The 21,609-nt window shown below is 37.3% G+C and overlaps 1 protein-coding gene across 1 annotated transcript; it reads right to left on the reverse strand.

Moving 5' to 3' along the window:
- Positions 1-1,631: 1,631 nt before the first annotated feature.
- Positions 1,632-19,239, reverse strand: ASIC5 (acid sensing ion channel subunit family member 5). Its single transcript, XM_008635659.2, has 10 exons — positions 19,067-19,239; positions 15,221-15,527; positions 13,076-13,307; positions 11,806-11,925; positions 10,736-10,885; positions 10,029-10,176; positions 8,509-8,565; positions 6,296-6,464; positions 2,536-2,627; positions 1,632-1,914 (listed from the first exon to the last, which is right to left on the reverse strand). The coding sequence occupies exons 1-10, from the start codon at positions 19,104-19,106 to the stop codon at positions 1,715-1,717; spliced, it is 1,515 nt and encodes a 504-aa protein (XP_008633881.1). The 5' UTR covers positions 19,107-19,239; the 3' UTR covers positions 1,632-1,714.
- Positions 19,240-21,609: the final 2,370 nt, after the last annotated feature.

Below are 21,609 nucleotides of genomic sequence, written 5' to 3' on the forward strand. Positions count from 1 at the left end.
CTTCCTTCAGAGCTCTTTCTGCCATGTATGTTAAAAGATTCTGTAACCAAGCAGTGATTTCATCTGTCCTTGTCCAAAGTCAGTGGAGTAAGCAAAAGTTGTTTTATTCTTGTTAAACAAAGCAAAGATTTCAGTACCTTCCCTTTCTGAGGATTGGTGAGTTTTTTAGCATGTTCTGTGCTTCATTTCACTTGAACCTTTGGACAGAAACGATACCTGTTTTGTTTTGTTTCGTCCTTACAATACTAATGTTCTTTTATTTAGCCCTTATTAGTAGAAGCAAACAAAACAAACCAAATCATTGTGATTGATAGCTACAAAATGCTTTGATCTCTGAAATACAAGGTGTGCTAGATTACTATGTTTAAACTTTACCCTGCTTTTCAGATAATACCTGATTTCTACTTCCAAACCTATAATTTCTTTTGGCTTAAGAATTCCACAGTTACAAACTGTTTGAGGCTGGGAGAAGTCTTTAGAGAAATATTGCAGTATGTTTGCTCTGTTCTTTCTATTCTTCCTCTGTGTTGCCTAATACACACCTTGGACAGTGGGGTTAGAATGACCTTTTTGTAGGGCTGCTGAGCCAGATGTGGCCATGTGAGGGGGAAAAGTCCTAGCAGAAGTGGAGTGACCAATAAAATAGAATTGAGAACAAAATCTTTAAGTTATGCTTAAGAGGACAAAAATCAAAGCATCTCTTTCTACGAAGCAAAAATATTTCCTGTATTTCCTGAATTGCATATCCTAGGGCTTATGTTGAAGGGAAGCTATTGCCAATGATGGCCAAATGGTAGCATTTTCATTACTTTATATCTGACCTTAAGGACTTGGCTCTTTAGTAAATACACTTATTATTTAATCACCAGAGTCTTCTTAAAAAAACATAAGACTAAACTGCTACTGCTCTGTAGGCCCAAACATGCAGGAAATCACAGAAGCTTTTCTGAACACTTTTAAAGAAAGAAACATTCAGGAAGCCTGAATCAGCACCAAAGCCACAAAGTCCTTACACTGACTCATATTTAGTAAGACTTAGATGAAGCCTTTAGTCTTTATTATTGTCTTTCATGACATTAAACACTGAGCTTGACTCATGTTTGCCCACTTGCCATCCGCTCTGATGCCCTATGGTTCTCTAGAGTAGCTGGCAGGCTGATGAGATTTTTTTGATGTGTTTGAGACAGCTAGTACTGTAAATTTTATTGCTATTAGGCACATTCCTAATTGTTCTAGATGAAGCTACCATATTCTTCACTGGAATATGTTACAGTGATAACCTACTAGAAGAATTGTTAATAAGCAACTTGCTTTTTAAGAATAGCAATGCTCCATGTTTATGGTGGTCAAGAAACTTCTGTGAGATAATTTGGCATGTATATTATTTGTCATCACTCAAAATACAGAAGATAAAAACTGGGTCATGAATGCTAAATTATATTGTATGTCAGCATCACTTGTTAAGCTATTTAAAAGATTAATTTATTAAAGTAAAATTTTAGTTAAAGATTACATTTTTTCTTTACATGAGAAGGAAAGCGAGACTGTGAAATGCACTCTTTAAATTTATTTAGTACAGTTAAATAGTTCTAGGGAATAAAAGGGAGAATAAGGAGTGCAGACAAGGGAGCAGTGTAAAATATTACTGTCTCCTTTGTATCTTAAGAGGAAAGGGAATTTGCAAAACCAATTAGTTCTGAACTTCTACAATCCACTAACATTCTTGTATTCCCCTCTTTTTTTCCTTATGTGTTGGTTGGTTCTGGGATGGATTGTTCCACTGAGGCATTTCAGGAGCTTTCAAAAGAAGAAAGATGCACATCCAACAGAAGTTAGTAAAAATATACTCTAGCAGTTCTATGATTGTAATCATACTGGCACCACAAAACAATCCAAGCTGGCCACCTACTTCAGCTGTAATAGAAGAAAATAAACATATGTCATCCAAAGCATCTGGTTTAGTCTAGCAAGCAAACAAAACCCTGCCAGACTCAAGTGGTAACTAAATTCAATACACATAATCCATCACTTTAAGAAAACAGAATTAATATTCTTAAGAATGTTTACTGAAGAAGAGTAATGTGTTTCTGAAAATTCTAAATAAAGCAAGTACAACACAAGATATCCTACTGTGAAAGAGATACTTAAAATATTTACTACTTCTATGTCTTTTTAACTGTTCCCTTGCTTCTCATCCCCGTGGTCTCCCTCTCCTCTCCAAATCCCCAAAACATCACTATTCTTACAGTCCTGCCTGTGATACAGCCATAAACTAGTGCCAGACTTAATTCTTACTCTCAGCTGCTGTCCGTATCCCAGGTTCTTTAATGGAATGACAGGAGACAGTATCAAAAATGACCATGAGACAGACATTATTATTACTGTTATAATATAAAAATTATGGCTTCTTGTTCAGAAGCCCACATAGGTTTTGGTTTAGGAGGAGAGACAATTATAAAAAGAGGGTTTAAAAAAAATTATTATTTTTAGATTAATTATTAATCAATAATAAATAAATAGTAAACATTCACTTACAAAGCAACTCAGAGACAGTCAAGGCTTTCTGCTGCTGTGTTATTTTGTAGCTCAAATCATGATATTTAATCTCAATGCGCACAAGGTTTTGCCTAATGACAAATACATAGAGTTTACTTGAGACAGTTGGGAGTGCAGTTCATTTTTACCAAAATCTGTCAGCATGGTCTGAGTTTAGGGAGAGTGATGGTGTCTTTTAATGAAAAATTAGATGAGTGTTAACAAAATCGGTTACATCAGAGAAGGAAAAAACCCAAAGTCCTAATAACAACAGCACTTTGTCAGGAGTAGATCTTCATGCTGTGTTGAAAAAGTAGCTCTAGATCTGTACTGTGGGATAGACTCATACTTTTTAAGGGTCATTGATAGAAACTTGAGTGGAAATGTCAAGCAAAGTATAGTCTCCCACTCTGGATTACATACTATTTAATTGTGGTTATTTCAATGGGCATGTTTGTGCAGAGCAGTGCTTGTCCTAAACTTGGATGTTCAGTTCTACCCTCTGCTAGTAGCCTCACTTCCCTAATTATATTCTTGCCTGCTGCCAAAGTGGAAGAGTAGGTAAATCTCAGTTGGAGCAAGACCTGTGTAATGATTGAGTGTAGAGCTCCTCTTTATTATATATTGCCTAGAGAAAGATTGTGCTTAAGTCCTAGACTGAATATAAAAATAATGGTTTTGGAAGAAAACAGACACAAAACCTGATTGCACAGCTAACGTCAATGTGTCGATGTCCAAGTAGAGTATTTGGACCAGTGCTGTTTAACATCTTTTTTAGTGACATGGACTGTGGCACTGAGTGCAACTTCAGCAAGTTTGTCAGTGACACCAGGCTGTGTGGTGTGACTGACATGCTGCAGGGAAGGGATGCCATTCACAAGGACCTGGACAGGCTTGAGAGGAGAGCCTGTGCAAACCTCGTGTAGTTCAACAAGGCCAGGTGCAAAGTACTGAATCTAGGTCAGGGCAAGCACAAGCACAAACATGGGATGGATGGAGAATAGAATGAGAGCAGCCCTAAGTGGAGGGACTTGGATGTTCATTGATGAGAAGCTCAACATGAATGAGCACTGTGCACCTGCAGCCCTCAGAGTTAGCCTGGACAGCATCGAAGGGAGAGTGACCAGGAGGTTAAGGGAGGTGATTCTGCCCCTCTACTCCACTCTTGTGAGACTCCACCTGGCGTGCTGCATCCAGCTCTGGGGCCCCCATCATAAGAAGGATGTGGAGCAAATCCAGAGGAGGCCATGAACATGGTCAGAGGGCTGGAGCACCTCACCTTTGAGGGCAGGCTGAGAGACCTGTGGCTGTTCAGCCTGGAGAAGAGAAGCCTCTGGAGTGAAATTATAGCAGCCTTCCATTACCTAATGGGGGCTTACAAAAAAGATGGAGAGGGACTTTTTACAAGGACATATAGGGACAGGACAAGGGGGAATGGCTTTAAACTGAAAGAGGGTAGGTTTAGATTAGATATTGGGAAGAAAGTCTTCACTGTGAGGGTGGTGAGGCACTGTAACAGGCTGTCCAGAGAAGTTGGGGATGCCCCATCCCTGGCAGTGTTCAAGGCCAAGTTGGAAGGGGCTTTGAGCAACCCAATCTAGAGGGTGCTATCCCTGCCCACGAGGATGGGAACTAGATGACCTTTAATGTCCCTTCCATCCAAAGCATTCTATGATTCTTCAGAAGTGTTAACAGCTACAGGTTTTTGGTTTGACTGTGACAATGAGGTCATTTACCATTTTCATGAAAATAAAGTACTTTCTATACAAAATCATCCCTTCTCTTTCCTTGGGTGATAATTCTAAAACTCAGCAGTAATTTATAAAAATAATCTTTTTTTCCTAGCTTCTCTTAGTAAGGCTCCTGCCCTTGTCATGGCAGAACTATCCAATAAATATTTAACTTTTTCCTCCTTCCATCGTCAGAAATAAATACATCTCTATGTTTTATAGTTTGGAATATGTACTCATTAATGTGTTGGCAGGATTCCTATTGGTTAAGGCCCAGTAACAGGGGAATGTCCTGTATGTTCCCTTGCTTAATTGAGTAATTACTGAGTTGCGCATGATGTTTACAGACAATAAAATAATCAACAAAGATAAAATGTCTTCAAGGGATTAATATAGTTTGCATATAACAACAGGTTTAATTTTCATAATGTTCATTGGGAACAGACTTTTTAATAGGGCCTGTAGACGTAGGACAAGAGGTAATGGTTGAAAACTAAGAGAGGGTAGATTCAGACTAGGTAAAAGGAAGGCATTTTTTACAGCAGGAGTGGTGAAACACTGGAACAAGTTGCCCCAAGAGGTGGTGAATGACCCATGTCTGGAAATGTTCAAGGTCAGGTTGGGCCCTGAGCAACCTGATGTAGTTGAAGACATCCTTGCTCATTGCAGGGGAGTTGGACTAATTGACCATTAAAGGTCCCATCCAACCCAACTATTCTGATTTGTATAGTTCCTGTTCATGTATAAACATATGCAAGCACTGCAGACTGATGGCTTCAAAAGTGAGAAAACTGAAGTTACTGAGACAATGAAACTCATATACTTCAAGGACCAAATTTTCTACATTTGTTTATAAACATACTTTGATGTTCTATATACTATGAGTTCAGGTAGCACCTGCCTTAGTACTTATTTGTACTGCTGACATCTCTGGCTATGAGAAAGAGGCAATTCAGTGTATGAAACTGTATTAAATTTTCTTTGACAACAAGATCATTTCTTTCTAGCAAAAAAAATCTAGCAATAATTCAATTTTTTGATATATAATGCTTGTGTTTGCGAGGAAGTTTGGCATCAATTCATTATATCATAACAGTAAGGCACGTATGGTCTATTAAAGCATAAGGATATATGGCATCACTGAATTTAAAAGTATGCAGATTAGGTCAGTGCAGTCTGCATACTGAGCAGCACAGCTCTATGCATAACGTAAATCCTGTCCCCTTTTCTTGGATAGAAGATGTAGTCAGTAGTGTTGAGATGTTTTCACAATAGAAGGTATCTTCTATTGGGTGGAGAACTACCTTCCTTTGCTGTGTAGTGCTTTCAATCACACACAACCATCCCCTTTCACTCTTCTGCTACCTCATGAGAATTAATATTGTACCAAAGATTTTCTAAATATCTTTTATAATATAAATGGTCTTAGGGAACTCTACTAACAGTGGAAAATATTATTAAATTTGTGGCATTGCCAATACAGTAAAACCTAGGTCTTCAGTGCTTACCAAGCTTCCTTTGGGAATAAGCTGAAAGGAAAAAAACTTTATATAGCATCTATTTGTGTTACTCATTGCCCTTATTTGTGGAAGTGTGAAGATTTCTTCTCTCTTGAATGGATGGCTCACATGGACTGTGAATAGGTTTGATAACCCTGCTTTTTCTTTAGTCTTAATTGAAGCAGCGATCAAAAAGCTTTGTTATAGGAGATCAGTGACAGAGAAGGTAATTGAGAATATTACTTTTTAATTGCATTATCTAATATTTGTTATCCACAGTCTTAGATGCATCTAAGTGTATTATAGACATATATGTACCTATATGTCTAATACATACATACATCTATATATATATGCATTTGTATAAATCTTTTCCAATTTTGTCCAAGAGATTATGTTATCTCACAGACAATGTTATTAATACTGCACGTAAGAATATTTTTTAAGGTCATCTTTTCATCATACGCTCTGCTAGCACCATTATAAGGAATTGATAATTTCTTTGTTAGACAAGGTGTTAAGCAAGATTACCTGATGTATTCTGGGCTTTTCTTCAGTTTTGTAGAAAAATATTTTATGGCTTTTTCTCCTCCCAAGTTTGAATAGGTGACAGTGGTAGGATAATCTGTTTCTTCACATGGGGCAGGGCAAGTGGAATTGTGTGTTCCTACTGTACATAATCCTTTTATCTCTATATCATCTGAAATTTCAGAAGAAATAATTTATATAATATTTCTAAAAACGCACACAGTTTAAAAACTTTTTAAAAAATACTTTATAAACTACTTTTAACTGTCTTTAATGTGTGGGTTAATTATCCCCAAAAAAGTGGATACTTAGTCAGTTTTGAAGGAGCAAAGAAGTATTTGCAATTGTCCTTTGGGAAACTGGTTCACGATAATAAGGGTTGAGATATTTTTCTCACTTTTTCCAAAGAAATATAGCACTTCTAAGTCTTTCTGCATTCATTGGGGCTTTATGTGCTTATTATTTCTCACCCACTGTTAAGCAAAAGAACAACAAAAGACTTTCCATGTTCTGTGCTATCTTAAACATCTTTCAGAGCAATTCCAATTCTAATTTGCTATCATCTGATAACTATATAAAGACCTTGGTAAACTAAGTTCACTCTACCTTAATCCCTGCCTTCCATTTGGTAATTGGGCTCAGGACAGCTAAGAAGGCTTAGGGAAAGCTTTGTCTCTTCGAATACCAAAGAGAAGCCATAAAATTCTTCAGGTCTGGGTGCTCGTGAAAGTGGGGAGCCATTCCCCTAACAAGGTTCTAACAGAAAGTAATCATTACAGAAATCTGAGAAAGCTAGAGAAAAACAATGTAGATGAAAAATTGTAAGGCATAAATGTTTCCTAAATCATAAGCCATCACTCTGAGATGAGTACTGTAATGTCCTGCTTGTGATGCTCTATTTGTCCTGTTTGTGTGGTGGCAGAGGATGTGTCTGTTCATTCTGCTTGCGGGCTTGTCACTTTTGCAAAGCACAGAGGAGGAGATATCTCAGCTTGTTAGCTGATGATTTGAAATATTCTTCAGGGGTGCTGGGGTTGTGGATTTAATTCTCGATTGACAGCCTTTAGAGTTCCTAAAATAAATGCTCTTAGTAGGTCCTGCAGATATTGGATAAGTGTGCTCTTACTTGAGATTTTGTTATCAGATGATGTACCTCTCGTACACTGTCAGAGGAGAGTCAGCCCCTAACATGGGATCCTGGGGACCATATACCTACAGACCTTCTGGGGTCCAGCTCTGAATCCTATCCATCCTTCATAGGACTTTAGGGTCATTTTTGCTTAGTGCTCTGTGGTTTCTTTGAAATTCAGTCTCTGAATATCTATTAAGTAAAATAATATACATCTTCCCTGATGACAGGCTTTCAAAGATTGTGGTTAGATAAGAATGTGAACTTAGTAGAATCCATTTCAAAATAGCCACAGGAAAAAAAATGGGAAATGTTCACAGTAGTAGATCTGGCTTGAATGTTGCACACACCTAATCAAAACAGTCCCCCACCACCAACTTCTGAGTCTACTAATCACTCAGAGAGAGTCACATTACACAATAGAAACCAAGCAATTAAAAAGAAAACTTTCTGAAGTTCATGAAAAGTTACTTCTCAGATTACCTTTTAAAGTATTTTCCAGAAAGTCTGTTGTAAGTGACACATATCCACTGTGTGCAGATTATTTATTTATGGAAAAGAATTGCATTTGGAGTGCTTTCAAAATTTGTAATTAACTTTACTTTTAAAAAGATAAAACCTTAAAGTCCAGTGAATTATATTTTTACCAGTTAACAAACCTGTTATTACTGTGCTGTTCACCCTTCTTTGCACAGAGAATACAACATTGGATCTAGAAGGATGATACCATGAAGATGTGAAAATGCTAGCCAGAGGCTTGGTAACTGAAAACAGATTAGTTGAATATTCTTCCACTTTAAACCATTTCTGATTGCTAAAATGAATTCTTCTATTAGTTTTTTTATATATACATATATATATATATATATATATATATACACACACTTATTTTTTGGAGTATTTTTTTGTGTGGTTTGTTTCTTTGTTTTTTATTGGACATATATTTCATGCTCTGTCTGGACTCTGTCTTCAGAATATTAAATGAACTGGGATGTACTCCATTTCAGATTACTTTCAGTATTTTGGTTTATTTTTGTCTACTGTTTGGAACCAGTTTAGAAAACATGAATATGAAGTTATTACTTACAGACTGCTGGATAAACACATTTGTAAAACTTCAGCAAGTCACATTCTGTTCCATTTCCTAAAAATAAATAAAAAGGTTTAGGAGCCTAAATTAACCATCTAACCCTTAGCTCTGTTTGTACTAAACTGAAATGTAATGTCATCAAAGCCTGCTCACAACTCCACGTTAATGATTACACAACTGAGAAATCAATTCAGTTGGGCACAGTGCAGTTGCAAACACCAGAAGTGGTACAGAGTGAAGAGACACAACAGACCAAGCCAGGAGGCTGCTGTTGGAGCAAGCATCTTCATTGTGTACCAGCCAGAACTGCCTTTAAGCTTGTGGCTCACTCTTTGTGTTAGCTTGCTAAAGACAGGATTTTCTGCTTTTCCTAGTGGAAATGATAAAAAAAAAAAACAAAGTAAGGTAAATTTGATATATGATTACATTCCATGTGTTTCTGCAGAAATTTTGAACTTCATGCAAGAGTTGTTTGGAGATCTAAGGGGTAAGATAGTATCCTGAGGTAGAGCAAAATTTTCAGATTTCAGATGGCCTCAGTTTCATCCCATTTTTAAATTTTTTTTCCCTCACATGGAAATGTTATGTAGCAGTTTAGAACACTTAATTCCAGAAGGCATTGCCCTCCTTCAGCTAACTGTCCTTGTATAAAACTGTCACCCCAGGCATGGAGGACCCAGACTTAATTGCCTTGGCAACCCCCTTTCCCTGGCAGTTTGCAGAAGACTGCCAACCTCCTTTCCCAGGGGGTCTGAAACAAACAGGCTAGAGCTTACACATTAATGGGTCTGCTTTATTAAGAACATTCTACCTTGCTTGAACATATTTAAAAAATACAATGAGTCAGAAAGTGCAGGCTTTCTTGCCCAGTAGTTGTGAAAAAAGAGGTGCAAAAGCCAGAGATTTGGGTTCCAGCTCTTGCTTTAGGTGACAATACTTTTGTTACATTTAATGCTGAAAAGGTGTGAGGGCTCGGTGTTACTGCTTTACATTTCTAGAGTGATTAAGAAGCTTGGATATTTGAGGGGATTATTACAGCATGCACCTGGTGCTCCACATTTGAGGCTGATTAGAAGGCTCCATAGAGCTTTTTGGCTTTTGTAGAGCCTTTGCTGCTGCCAGGATCTTTCATTGGCTCATGTCGGGGACCTCAGATTCTGTCTTCAAGCAAGCTCTTCTGCTGAATACCTGTTTGCAAAGTAAGTTGTCTGGGGTACATGTGAAAATATATGCCTTCTTAAAGGTTTAGTTCCAGCTCCTTAGGAATGTAGGTTGAAGACTGCAGACCTGTCTCGCATGCCTAAGGCATAACTGTTTCTTTCCATATTTTGGACTGTATCCTAAGAAGAGACAATGACCCAGATGCTAGGTCTAGGCTTGACCAAATATCTCGCTTGTTTTCTTGGAATTTTAATTAATCTCAGCTGGAGATATCCCTCATATAAGTGCTCTATCTGCACGTGAGGTCTTCCAGGAGGATGATCAGTGTGTGGTATGATGATGCTCCTGAGAAATACCTGGAAGAATGAATGGCAAACAGCCACACCAGTCCTGTATGTACCGGGCTTTGCATTCCAACAAACATCCATTAGTACTATAAATCTTGTGGTACTGAAGCTTTATATCAGGCTTGCACTCTCCCCATGGGTATTCTTGGATAATTTTCTGTAGGGTAATAATAACAAAAGATATAATCAATTTTTGGTCTCTCTTTTAAATGTAGGTATTGCTTTTTCACATTTTAAATTGCTGAAGAAAGCCTGTTGAAGACATAAGCTGTAACATTGTGATTTAATTACAGTTTGTGCTCTTGGGATTAAAAATTCATCTCTCTCTCAGCAAAAGTAGGGCCTGATCAGAAAGCCTAGTGCAAAATGGTACTCCACTCTGCTTGGATTCCACTAGGAATCTGAGACTCCCTTAATGGTAGCAGAATATGTTGATAGGGAAATGCTGTGGTGTCCTTTTATCGTTATCTGTCAATGAGGCTGTAAAGATACAGGAAAGAAAGGCTGCCTTGATAGAGACAAATTAGGTAAACCAGTGATACCCTCCCCAAAAGAGCAGTAATTTTGTTTGTGTCTGGAGGAAATGTTATTTTTTGGAGTCTCTAAGGCATAATAAATATTATGCATTCCAAAATGTCTAATTCATTGTCAGTGCTTCAGAAGAGAATTAGAGACAGTAAAAAACACTACTTCCAGGTCATGGACAAAATCCTTACCTTCAGCTGGCGGATTGCGACCCGTGCATGCATCCCCACTGGTGTCAATAAACCTAAACCATCAAAGCGTGGAAGCTCTTGGGGTGAATGGATAATAAAAGTTACTCCAGCATCAGTATAACCAAGAGTAGGTTCATCAGTGAATTTGTCCTAATACAAAAAGAATTGTTTAAGGTAGTTTTGGCTTTGCTTATGATCTGAAGCTTTAGCTATATTTTTAATGTGGTACTATGCTATTTAGTAACATTTTTGGCAATTTACAGGAAAGTACAGCAGCAAACTGACTTGAATTTCCTTTGTTCCCCTCTGTGGGTTTCCTTCCAGTTGCTATAAACTTTTAACCTTTTTATTCCTTTTGGCATCCCCCAATTTTAAAAGCAAGAAATCATAGATGAGCATTTACTCATAACTTGGATATTTGTTCCTTTTACTTGCAACTACCCATCACATTTTAGCAAACTTTCCATTATTCTCTTCAGAACCTTTCACTACTGACTCATAATTCCAGAGAACAAAAGCAAATGTCTAAGTTGTTTATCTTTAGTTTTCTTTCCTGTTCTCACAAGGTGATATTCCCTGTTTTCTGCTTTTTGTTGGTCGAAGACAATGTGAGAAATAATTTACAGTTCAAAGACCAGGTCTTGGCTGGCATTGAGCTGCTGCAGCTGCTGTAACTAAAATTTAGTGCTACTTAGAAAGTGGCACCAGGTGACCTTTGCTACTGGGCCTTTTATTAAATGAACTGCTTGTATAAAATTAAATCACTCTTCTGATGACGTGTTTCAGTTGTAGGTGGACAGTGCATGTATATGCTCACTCACAACCTTCCCCCCACCCCTTAGCTGGGGACAGAGTCAATAATAATTCTGGTTTTTTAAATCTCTATTTGGGTCCTTCCTTTAAAATACTCTCTCACTTGGAAATAGTCTTGATTTAGAATTTTGTGCATGAAATTCTGAAGGTCTGGGTAAACCCAATCAAACAAAAATCCCAAACCAAAGAAAAAAACTCCTCCACTAATTTATAAGTTACTACATGATTTGTTGTTATAATCCTGAGGATAGCTGTACCTGCTGGACATCAAAAAGCAAATGTAAGCCTCTTCCAGACAAACTCACTCTTTTTGCGGAGAGATCATTGTGATTAAAAGTAAAGCAGTTTCCATATTCGGTGAAAACATGTTCAAAATCCTTCAATAAAGGAAAACAGGGAAGAGTGAAATGAAACAAAGAGCATTGAAGTTTCCTTAATAATTACAATGCAAGAGAGGAACTACTAGGGTTGTTGGATTATTTTGGTTGTTTTATTTTCCCCCCCACAAAGTGCTCAATATTACAATCAGAAAAGTGGTAATTAATGGAAATATTCAAAAGTATTTCAGTCCTTTCTATAGAAAGTAAAGTTTAAAGGAGAAATTTTGCATTTTTTATTAATACTTATGAGCTGCTCAGAATAATTTAATGAAGTCCTGTGTTATTTCTATACCTGTTACATTATGTAGAAATTATATATTCAAAAATAACTTTTTAATTTTTTCCATTAGCTGCTTAGTGAAGACTGTTTCAAAACTAATTGTCATGTTACATATGAAAATACAATATTTGCATTTTTTCCTGAAAACGCCTCATAATTTGATATGACTGCATCTCCTTGCTTTAGGTTTAGTTATTAGCACTAGTGTCTTCCAGTTAAGAGAAGTCTCTGATGCCTAATTTCAGACTCTAATGTCTGATTTTAGAAACTACAGCATATCTAAAGGTTAGATTAAACTGAAAGAATATAGAACTAACTTTTTGGTTCACATTTTCTGTTTAAGTTGGAAATTCCTTAACGGAAGAATCAACATAAGAATGGGATGATCATATTTTTTGGCTGTTGTCCAAAATTCCCAAAGATGGGGTATTTTCATTGCGATATTTAAAATTCCTGTGGACTCTGCATATAGTTACCCTGGCTATCTGTATTCTTGACCTCAAGAACAAAGCTATGAAAAAACTTTGTTCAAACTGTCCTTCATTACAGGCTGGGAAAGGTTGTTAGATACAGCCTGGAGGTATGACAGCTTTCAAAGGCTGCTGTCTGTGCAGAAGTGGCATTAGGCAGAGAGCAATTTAAACTGAAATCCCATCTTAGAGCTCAGAGAGTCCAGCAGGCTGCCTGTGCAGTCAGTGGGAGAATCGAGGCCCTCGGGGTAATTTAGAGTAGGACTTTTGTTCTCTATTGTCTGACTATAAGGGAACAAAGGGGGAGTAGCTGGAAGAACTAGATGTCTTATGTTGAGTGTAAGAATATATCCCCTTCCTCTCCATGCTACTGTTTTAATGAAATAAACATATTTACCTGTGGGTAACATGGCTTTCCAAAAAAATCACATTCTAGCAATGTGCTGCTGTTCAGATAAAACCCATTTTTCCTTGTAAACTCTTTGATGCTGAAGTTCTGGTTCCCAAGAAGGAAATCATTTAACTCCTGGGAATATTTATCTTCCATAGCAAATTTTTTGAGTATTGCAGATACAATGTTCCAAACTAAAAAAATTACTTTCAGGTTGCTCACTGCATGAGCTTGAAACCTGTCAGTGAGAAGGAGAAAGAATTGCTTGGAATTCTGCAGTTATAGGACTGATCTCAAGGCTGCTCTTGACAAAACTGTGACACAATTTTTTGTCTGCTCGCAAACTATAAGTGATTCTTGCCCAGCAGGTTGCAGTTTGATTCCTAGAACATGGATAAACAATATAGTGTCTATCTCTAGGAATGTATCTTCCATACCTGGAAACAAAATGGACATCTTCCAATGGTTATTCTGGCCAGTCATTCAGGAAACATTTATGTTGTATGTGGTATTCAAAATTAAAAACCAAATCCCCTGCATAGATTAACAATTCACATAAGCCAACAAGCAGATTTGTAGAACTCATGACAAGCTGAACAATTGCATTTATAAATGGGAAACTAGCTGAGAGGAGCTATCTCTTTCAAAAAAAGCTGTCTTAATTAATTTGGAAAATTGAGCTCTTAAGTGCATCTGCAATAATCTATGTACCTGCTTTACTAAGGCACTACACCCCAGTGTAGAGACAGTCTACGTTCCCATGAGCTGGTGGCACAGTGGCTTAAATCAAGCGTGAGCCTTACTCTTTGAATCCACTAGAAAAGTCTCAAAAACATGATGAGACTTTGGTGGTGCTTTCCTTGTGCACAGCATTGAAGTTCTTTATTGAAGTAAAGTAAGGCTTTACAGAAATTATAATTTTGAAAAGAGAATAAGCACAAATGAAACTATGCCATGTTCTTTAGCATTGACATTTTATCTTATTTTAAAAAATGTATTAATATAATGTATTTGTGTAGTAGCTCTAATGCCCCAGTTTAAGGAAGATTAATAGGATCAGCTCTTCACAACTGAATTTGAGTCAAAAAATAAAGACAGAGGGAGTTCTGTGCCTCTTTGTCATGCTAACAAAAAACTCCTACTTACTAAAAACTGGAGGGGAGGATAAGCACAGCATGAATGGCAGATGGATATAGCAGGAAATTTTTACAAAGATGGAAAAAAGCCATGCTCAGTAGCTGACTCCTTACAATGTGCTGCTGCTATGGTTACAAGAAGCAAGGCACATTTGTAACAGCCAGCCCACTGCAACCAGAGGTACTTCCATCTGCAGTGTATATTGTGAGGTATAACACAGGGTGGCTTTATGCAGGTAATGGGAAGGTGGCATAGGGAGGCAGAATGACTTGGACTTCTGGCTAATTCTGCCAGCAAAAGGTAGAAACTAAGAAAACTTACTATTTTTTGAGGAAAAAAATAGGTGGATAAAATTTCTGTGCTTCTAAAACTGTTCCTGAATTACGTATTTGCTCTAAAAATCAGGCTGTGGTTTTACTACGTTATTTTTGAAGTGGCTGCACTGAATTGGCAGTTGGCCACTGTCTTCAAATGTAGAAATCTGGAGTGAAGTTCTTGCTTAGACACATGACTTCCAAACAACCCAAATGCTTTCCTCCTGCAGAAACCACAGACATCAGCTGGAGCTGTAAAGGTTGAGCACCTCTGAAAAAAGAGTATCTGTTTTACCTAAGATTTTTATCTTTGCATGAGGTGTCTATTTAAAATCATCAGCTAATCTTGTCTTTTATTTTTAACTTGGGTGTGGCTGATGACTGTCCCTTAGTTACACTGTAAAAGCAACACTTCTACATAGAACACTACCACCAGAGGAGTTTTTCTATATCAACTTCTGCTGTGAAACTTAAAAATCCTGTCATCTGAATGAAGGGGAAGATTATAAAAGCAACCTCCCTTTCTTTATTCTCATATTCTCATCTTCATTTAAGTATCATGTGGTGGTGTGGAAGACATGCCCCTCATAGCCATGTTTCCCTTGGTTTATGTGATTTGTCCAAACAAGCTGTGGAACCCGACTGCTTTCAGATAAAGATGTGTTGTGGCTCAAGAGCAAACAACAGACCTCATTTTTACCTGTTCAAGTTGCAAAAGGTCACAGAGGGGAACTTGATGTTTTCCACGTACTGAACCACCACTGTACTTGTGGTTGGCCAGCTGAAGTAGTAGATGAAGCGACTGCAGATCTGCCAAATGACAGTGGCAAGGCAGCCTGCAACTATCAGCAGCCACAGCACTCTGCGAGCCTTGCTCTGCGTGTGGACAACGTTATGCACGCCATGAAATGAAGTGGATGAGACAAACTCCTCATGATACCTCCTTCTGTCTTCCAAATGTGGCAGCAGTTTCTTTATTAAACACAACCGTATCTTTTCCAATATTCCTGAATATGGAACAAAGGGAAAACATTTTTAAAAAACACCATTTAACCGTCACTTAAGAAAGGAATCCACATAATTCTGATGCTGAAAAGCAGATGTAAAATTTCCCTTTAATTGTAAATTCTCTCTTTAAGTGGAGAACTTGTTTCTGAGGATGGAAGAGTTGTGTGCTAAGAGATGAGCTCAGTGCTGCCCTGAGTACAAACTATATCTTGCAGTATTTCAAGCCCACAAATGTTTAAGCACTTTAATTTAAAAGAGTAGTTCCACTTCTGGGGGAAAAACTGGATTTTGACATACCTCAGGGATCTAAAACCATATGTTGCTGTGAACCTAATGTGAAAAATTAAACATCTCATTTTTGCAGTAACAACCCAATAAAGGACTGGTCCTTCAAACATGCTCCGACAAACAAGGTTAAAAATGAATTATGTGAATGCTATAAAAGGGAATTTCACTCTTTCACTATTAAAAATTTCAGAATAAGACTTGGAAGGTTACAGGTTCCAAAGAATATCTAATCTCATTTTCTTAGGTTCATACTTGTCTGATTCCATACCTTTGAAATGGGATGGGTTTAGTTTTCATTTGCCTCATGTTTTCTATAAACGGATATTAAAATAAACCAAGCCAAACAGTTTTTAAATCTAAGTTTAAGGGCTATAACAGTAATGAATGTTATCAGTACCTGGAACTTTCTTATGCTTTATGCTGAATAATCTTTTGGACATGGATTTAAAAACATTTTCTCTCCCAAAATACCCAAATGAGGGAAACTTCATGAGACCTTTTTTGTACCTTGTCATAATTGGGTCACTCTCTTTGCAAAGTGCTTCTTTTACGGATCGCTATCCGCTACTTTATTTTGACATTAAGTAAATCCATAAGAACAGTAAATCAAAGAAAGTATGTGAGACAGTTATTAATATCTGAAAATATATTATTTAAATCAGTGTTTAACATCAATTAAATGCTTCCCTTCTTTTTTTAACCAAAAATTAGGTTTGATAGTGTAGTAGGAAGACAATATAGCCTTTTAAAGACTGACTTACTTGAGGCTATTACAGTCAGGCAAAGGAACAAAGGGATATAAGAGTCATCTGCCAAAGCCACATTGGGACCAAATCAGTACTCAGGGGTGTTTCTTTGGTCCACAGTCTCTGGACCATGATAATGAAATCCCAGATGGTGCCGGGTTTCAAAATGTTTCTGAAGGGAAAGAATTTACTTTATGTTGTTCTTTTAAGGTCTGTGTAAGAACTTTGATCAATATTACATAATTTACTATGAATCTGTTTTATCATCAGTTTTCTGCTACAAAACTGTTCAAAAGTTTCTCTCCTAGCTCTAGTGACTATTGGAGCCCACTGCAAATCTGTTCAGCAGTGTGTGGTTTTGTACATCATGCTGGAATGGAGTGGATTTCTGATTTTCTCTCTCACCAGCACATGGGCAGTGGGGCGAATTCTTTGCATGTTCCCCAAAAAGGAGCAGAGAGAACTACATTTCTAACATGTCTGCATCTGCTGCCTATAGACTCCAACAAGAGACCACAGGCAGGTCAGATCCTTTTCTCCAAGCATAGTGCCATGTGTGTTTATTTCTCCTGTATGCACTGTGCTAGGTAGAAGAATGATAGCATGTCCCTACATAAAACTCCAGTGCCATCATAAAACACTGGTTACCTTAATCAGCAGAAGTGCAACTTTGAATCTATGCAAACATGTAACTAAACCTATTTCAGCTCTTGTGCATAGCTAGTACAGTAAATAGTAGGAAGTAGAAATGATGTTTCACCTGATTGCAAAAGTTTTGCTTTAATGCTTAAGATTATCTAACAATAGCATGTTGCTGCTTTAATTATTCTGGTTTCTCACCAGAGGAATTAGCACCACTTTGTCAGCATCTTAAGGAATCCTCACCCTACTTCCCGATTTGTTTAGAAAATGCTATTATTAAAAAAAAAAAAAATTAAGAAAAACTATTGTTAGTTATGCCAAGTAGGGGTGAAATGGTAAACTTCTGGTGTGAAATTGCTCACATGGGGTACATTGGAAAATAGTATCAAATATGTAAATTGGGAATAGCCATTGATTTGTGATTTGCTCTGTTTATGAGGAATAGATACATTCCAGTGATGTATTATTAGTAATAGAATGGTTATTCCAGGTCTTAGTTAGCAAATAGTAAAATAATACACCACAATAATGGATGGGCATGAGATCATAAATGATTAATCCTTCCTTCCCTTTAAGGATGGGTTGTCACATCCTATGCTGTGCAACACTTAGGCTGTGTGTACCTGGCCTAAGGTTGTGTAACCAACATAGCCGAACTAGCTGTAAGAGAGTTAGAGTATCCAAGTTGCTGCTAGATAGACAGTAAGGCCTTGTAAGGACTTAGACACATAAGACAATAAGTGCTTTAGAGCACAATGTTCTTTTAGTAGCAATACAAAGTACATTTAATGTAGCTACTTGAAAAAAAAACCAGTCAAACATATCAATAAATCAAATTTTTATAGCAGATTTGGAGAGTAGAGAATGGATAAGTAAAAAAGTAAGGACTTAGAGGAATCCAGCTTCAGGAGCAAATGACATATTAGGAACCAAATATAGGACCTGCATGTAAGAACTAGTACTGTAGCTTGTATGTTCAGGATGGGCTGCAGGTGCTTTGCCTCAGGAAACATTGATTACTGGAAAAGCCCTGAGAGCCATCAAGGTTAGACAGATAAACCTAATTTCCCAGTAAATGTTGTTAAAGAAGAAATTACTTCCCTGCATGTATAACCAGGGATACATGGGCATACTGTTATGGGCTTACAGAAATTAAAATAGAAATTCACGTAGTAATAGGGACATTCAGAAATTATCTCTTCATAAATTCACAGTGTCTTTAATGTTAATGTTATAAATTGGATTTAAAGGGTTTTTTCACTTCAGCCATCAGGCAACTGGTAACCATCTATAACTGCTTGCACAGTAACTGATAGATAATAAGAATAGGCTCCTTGATCTAGTGGAGAAAAAGATATAACAGGACTGAGTGGGAAGAACTGGAAGCTAAGCCGTAGGGGAAATAAGGTACAACACTTTTGGTTTTGTAGTCCTGATGTTTAATTGTGATTGGATTTTCACTAATACACTTTAAAAAAAGGCTTTTTAAAAGATCACTTGTCTTCATCCAGAGCTTTTACCTGAAAGAAGTTATTTTGGGAAGGTTGTATGGCCTCTCTGCTAGGGTTAGTTAGTCTAGATAGATTTCTGATTTCCTCTTTGCCTTAATCTAAAGATCATTCAAGTGTGGTATTATTCAGAGAAGGAATTGCCTAGTTAAAACTGTATTAGCTTTATTCTAAATACACAGAGGACCAATAGCTAAAGACTTTTTTATTTTCTTAAATAAGCATACAAATTATTTTCTACAAGCTTTTTTGAGCTCTCCCTTCTTCTTTGTATCTTGAAAAGGTACACTACTGCTACTTTTGGACAGGATGACAACAAAGCTCTAAAGTACTCTAATATACCTAGTCACGTACCTTTGGCATCTGATTGAATGAATCTCCCAAGCTGCTCCATGAGGCCGTGCTTATTTCAGTAAGGAAGGGATGGATAGAAAGCTGCCTTACCACTGTGGTCACTGCTGGGTAATGGCTTTTATAGAACACTAAATGGGAGGTGATACTCGATGACACATGGGACCGGGTAATTTACCTGCCAGGGTTGCTATGTTTTGCCTTTCATTAACATGGTCCTCAATGTAAAAGAGAAGATTATTTTTATTACAGGATCAGACATATGCATTTATATAAATTTCAATTACATATTATGCTAATAGTAGTACAAGTGCACTTGTGCATTGCATCACCTTGCAAATTTCTTTCGTATTTTTTCCTTTTGTTTTAGAAAGGCCAATTATCTTCACAGAAATTCTGTGCTGTTCAGAACTGAATAGCTTCTCTTGAAATAGATAAGGAGCTCCTTCTTGGTCTGGAGGGTAATAAATGTCTCTCACTAGGTTGCCATCAGGAACAAGATGCAGTCCAGTCACACTTTGAATAGCTGTCTTCATGACCAGCTCCAGATTTCATATTCTTGTGGACTTCAGCAAAAATGAGCTGATACTCATAAGAACCCACCCTGTAAGCAAGGATGAATATACATGCAGGGTTAATCATTCCAGCAAGGCCTTACGCAAAAGGACAGAGACTGCTTTTGTGTTAATGTGCGATATTATCTTGCTTGAAATTTATTTCAAGAAAAGAACTGAACATCTAATAAAAGTGAATAAAAAGACTAGAAAATTCAAATGTGGGATGTACTTGATTAACGCTTTAGGAAAATATAAGGAAAAAGCCCCCCTCGCATTCTCTTTCTGAGCCGTGTTTTTGTTTCTCTCTGTTAGTAATTGTCCAGGTGATCACCTACAGTGTTCTTGGGTTATCAGGTGTATTAGCTTGGCTCCTTGGTGTCTCACTGCCTGGTTGTTTGCCATTTTCTGGTTGTCCTTTTAATGCTACATGCAACAAGGTAAAGCACTGAACTCCATTTAGTTGTTCCTGGCTGACAAGATTCTGTACTCCTTGGAATTCCCAGCTCCATTTGTCAGTGTTGCCTCACTGGTGGGGCTCTCTGCCAGGGCAAGCTTTGCACAGCACTTGTGTTGACTCAAGCAGTTTTTCAAGATCTGTTTGTAACTTGACCCCAACTGATGCTCTGCCGAGCAGTTGCTGAGCGCTGCAGATCCATTGAGTCCTATTGATGCTAACCACTGTAATTCACAGAACCCAGACACCACCTCTTGACCAAGTTGCTTGAGCTCATAAAACGAATTATGTCAATCTTTTATACTGTTATAAGTATAATAGATATAGAATTAGGAAGTACAAACTGTAAGTTACTTGCTCTCTATACAGCAAATGATTCAACTTTTTTTTTTTTGTGTTGCTGCCTTAAAAAGAGTTGTTACGCTTATGTAATACTTTAGATGAACAAGGCTGTTGTTGTCCCACTGTGTTTTACATAAGAAACTGATTTTCAAAAATTTCTTTCTTTTATGGTTGTTTTATATTAATTCTTAAGCAAACACTAAGGGGCAAGGACCACCCATCTTATGTTTGTTCATCCTTCCCAAATGGCTTGGACAAACAGTTTCCAGGTTGTAAATTGGTCACAGGCAGCTTGCTCTGTCCACTCACTCCTAGCATTTGTATCTGGTTATTTAAACCATTCCCTAATACTTAATGCCGTAAAGATTAGGAAAACCAACTGCTGACAGAGGTGGTCACCACTTTTTGCATTCATACATAATGCAAATTTTGTACTCAAATTGTTATTTGAAGTCAGTCTTAAGTGCTGTTCAGTTCTTATGTTGTGGTGCTAAATTAAAAAATAGTGCTGCAGCCAGTGTAACTACATAGCTATTTCCTGAGGCAAATAGATAGAAATGTTTCTGATAAAGTTAATTCTTTATAGCCTAGTTGCAGCAAAATGTCTTCTGAGAATTCTTATGTGTTGCTGAGATAAAATACATGCATACACAAGTATGTATTTGGTGTATATTTAGCTTCATTAGGCAATTTTGTATTTTTTAAAATCTGTTAAAATGTTTCTTTCCAATGCTTGTTACACTGCATGACACTCTGTAAGTGCTTTCTTGACATTAATGCTACTGATGTTTGGCTTTGCTTTCTTTTTTTAATAGAAACATCTCAAATATTATCTACTTTTAAGACAGAAGTAATGCATTTGCTAATATAGCAGACTACAAATACTTTTACTCAATTCATACAAAAATAGTAGCAAAAAGGGAAAAGAGAGGAAAAAACAATGGAGTGATCACCATCTGGATTGTTATAATGCGTTGTCATTGCCATTTCATGGAAGGCTGGTAACTAATGGTATATGCAAGCATCTGTCTTGCTCCTTCCTTCAAGCATGTACTGCCACTGGATTCAGCAATGGGGGACAGCAGGGTAGAAGGGGCTGCAGCAGAAGGTGCTCAAGGAGAGTTTGAGGACTGATTGAGTCTCTCTCTACCTTGAGGAGGAATCAGCTATAACTGGAGAAATTATGAGCTCTC

Source organism: Corvus brachyrhynchos, unplaced genomic scaffold (assembly GCF_000691975.1).
Source record: "Corvus brachyrhynchos isolate BGI_N302 unplaced genomic scaffold, ASM69197v1 scaffold175, whole genome shotgun sequence".
NCBI classification, from domain to species: Eukaryota; Metazoa; Chordata; class Aves; order Passeriformes; family Corvidae; genus Corvus; species Corvus brachyrhynchos.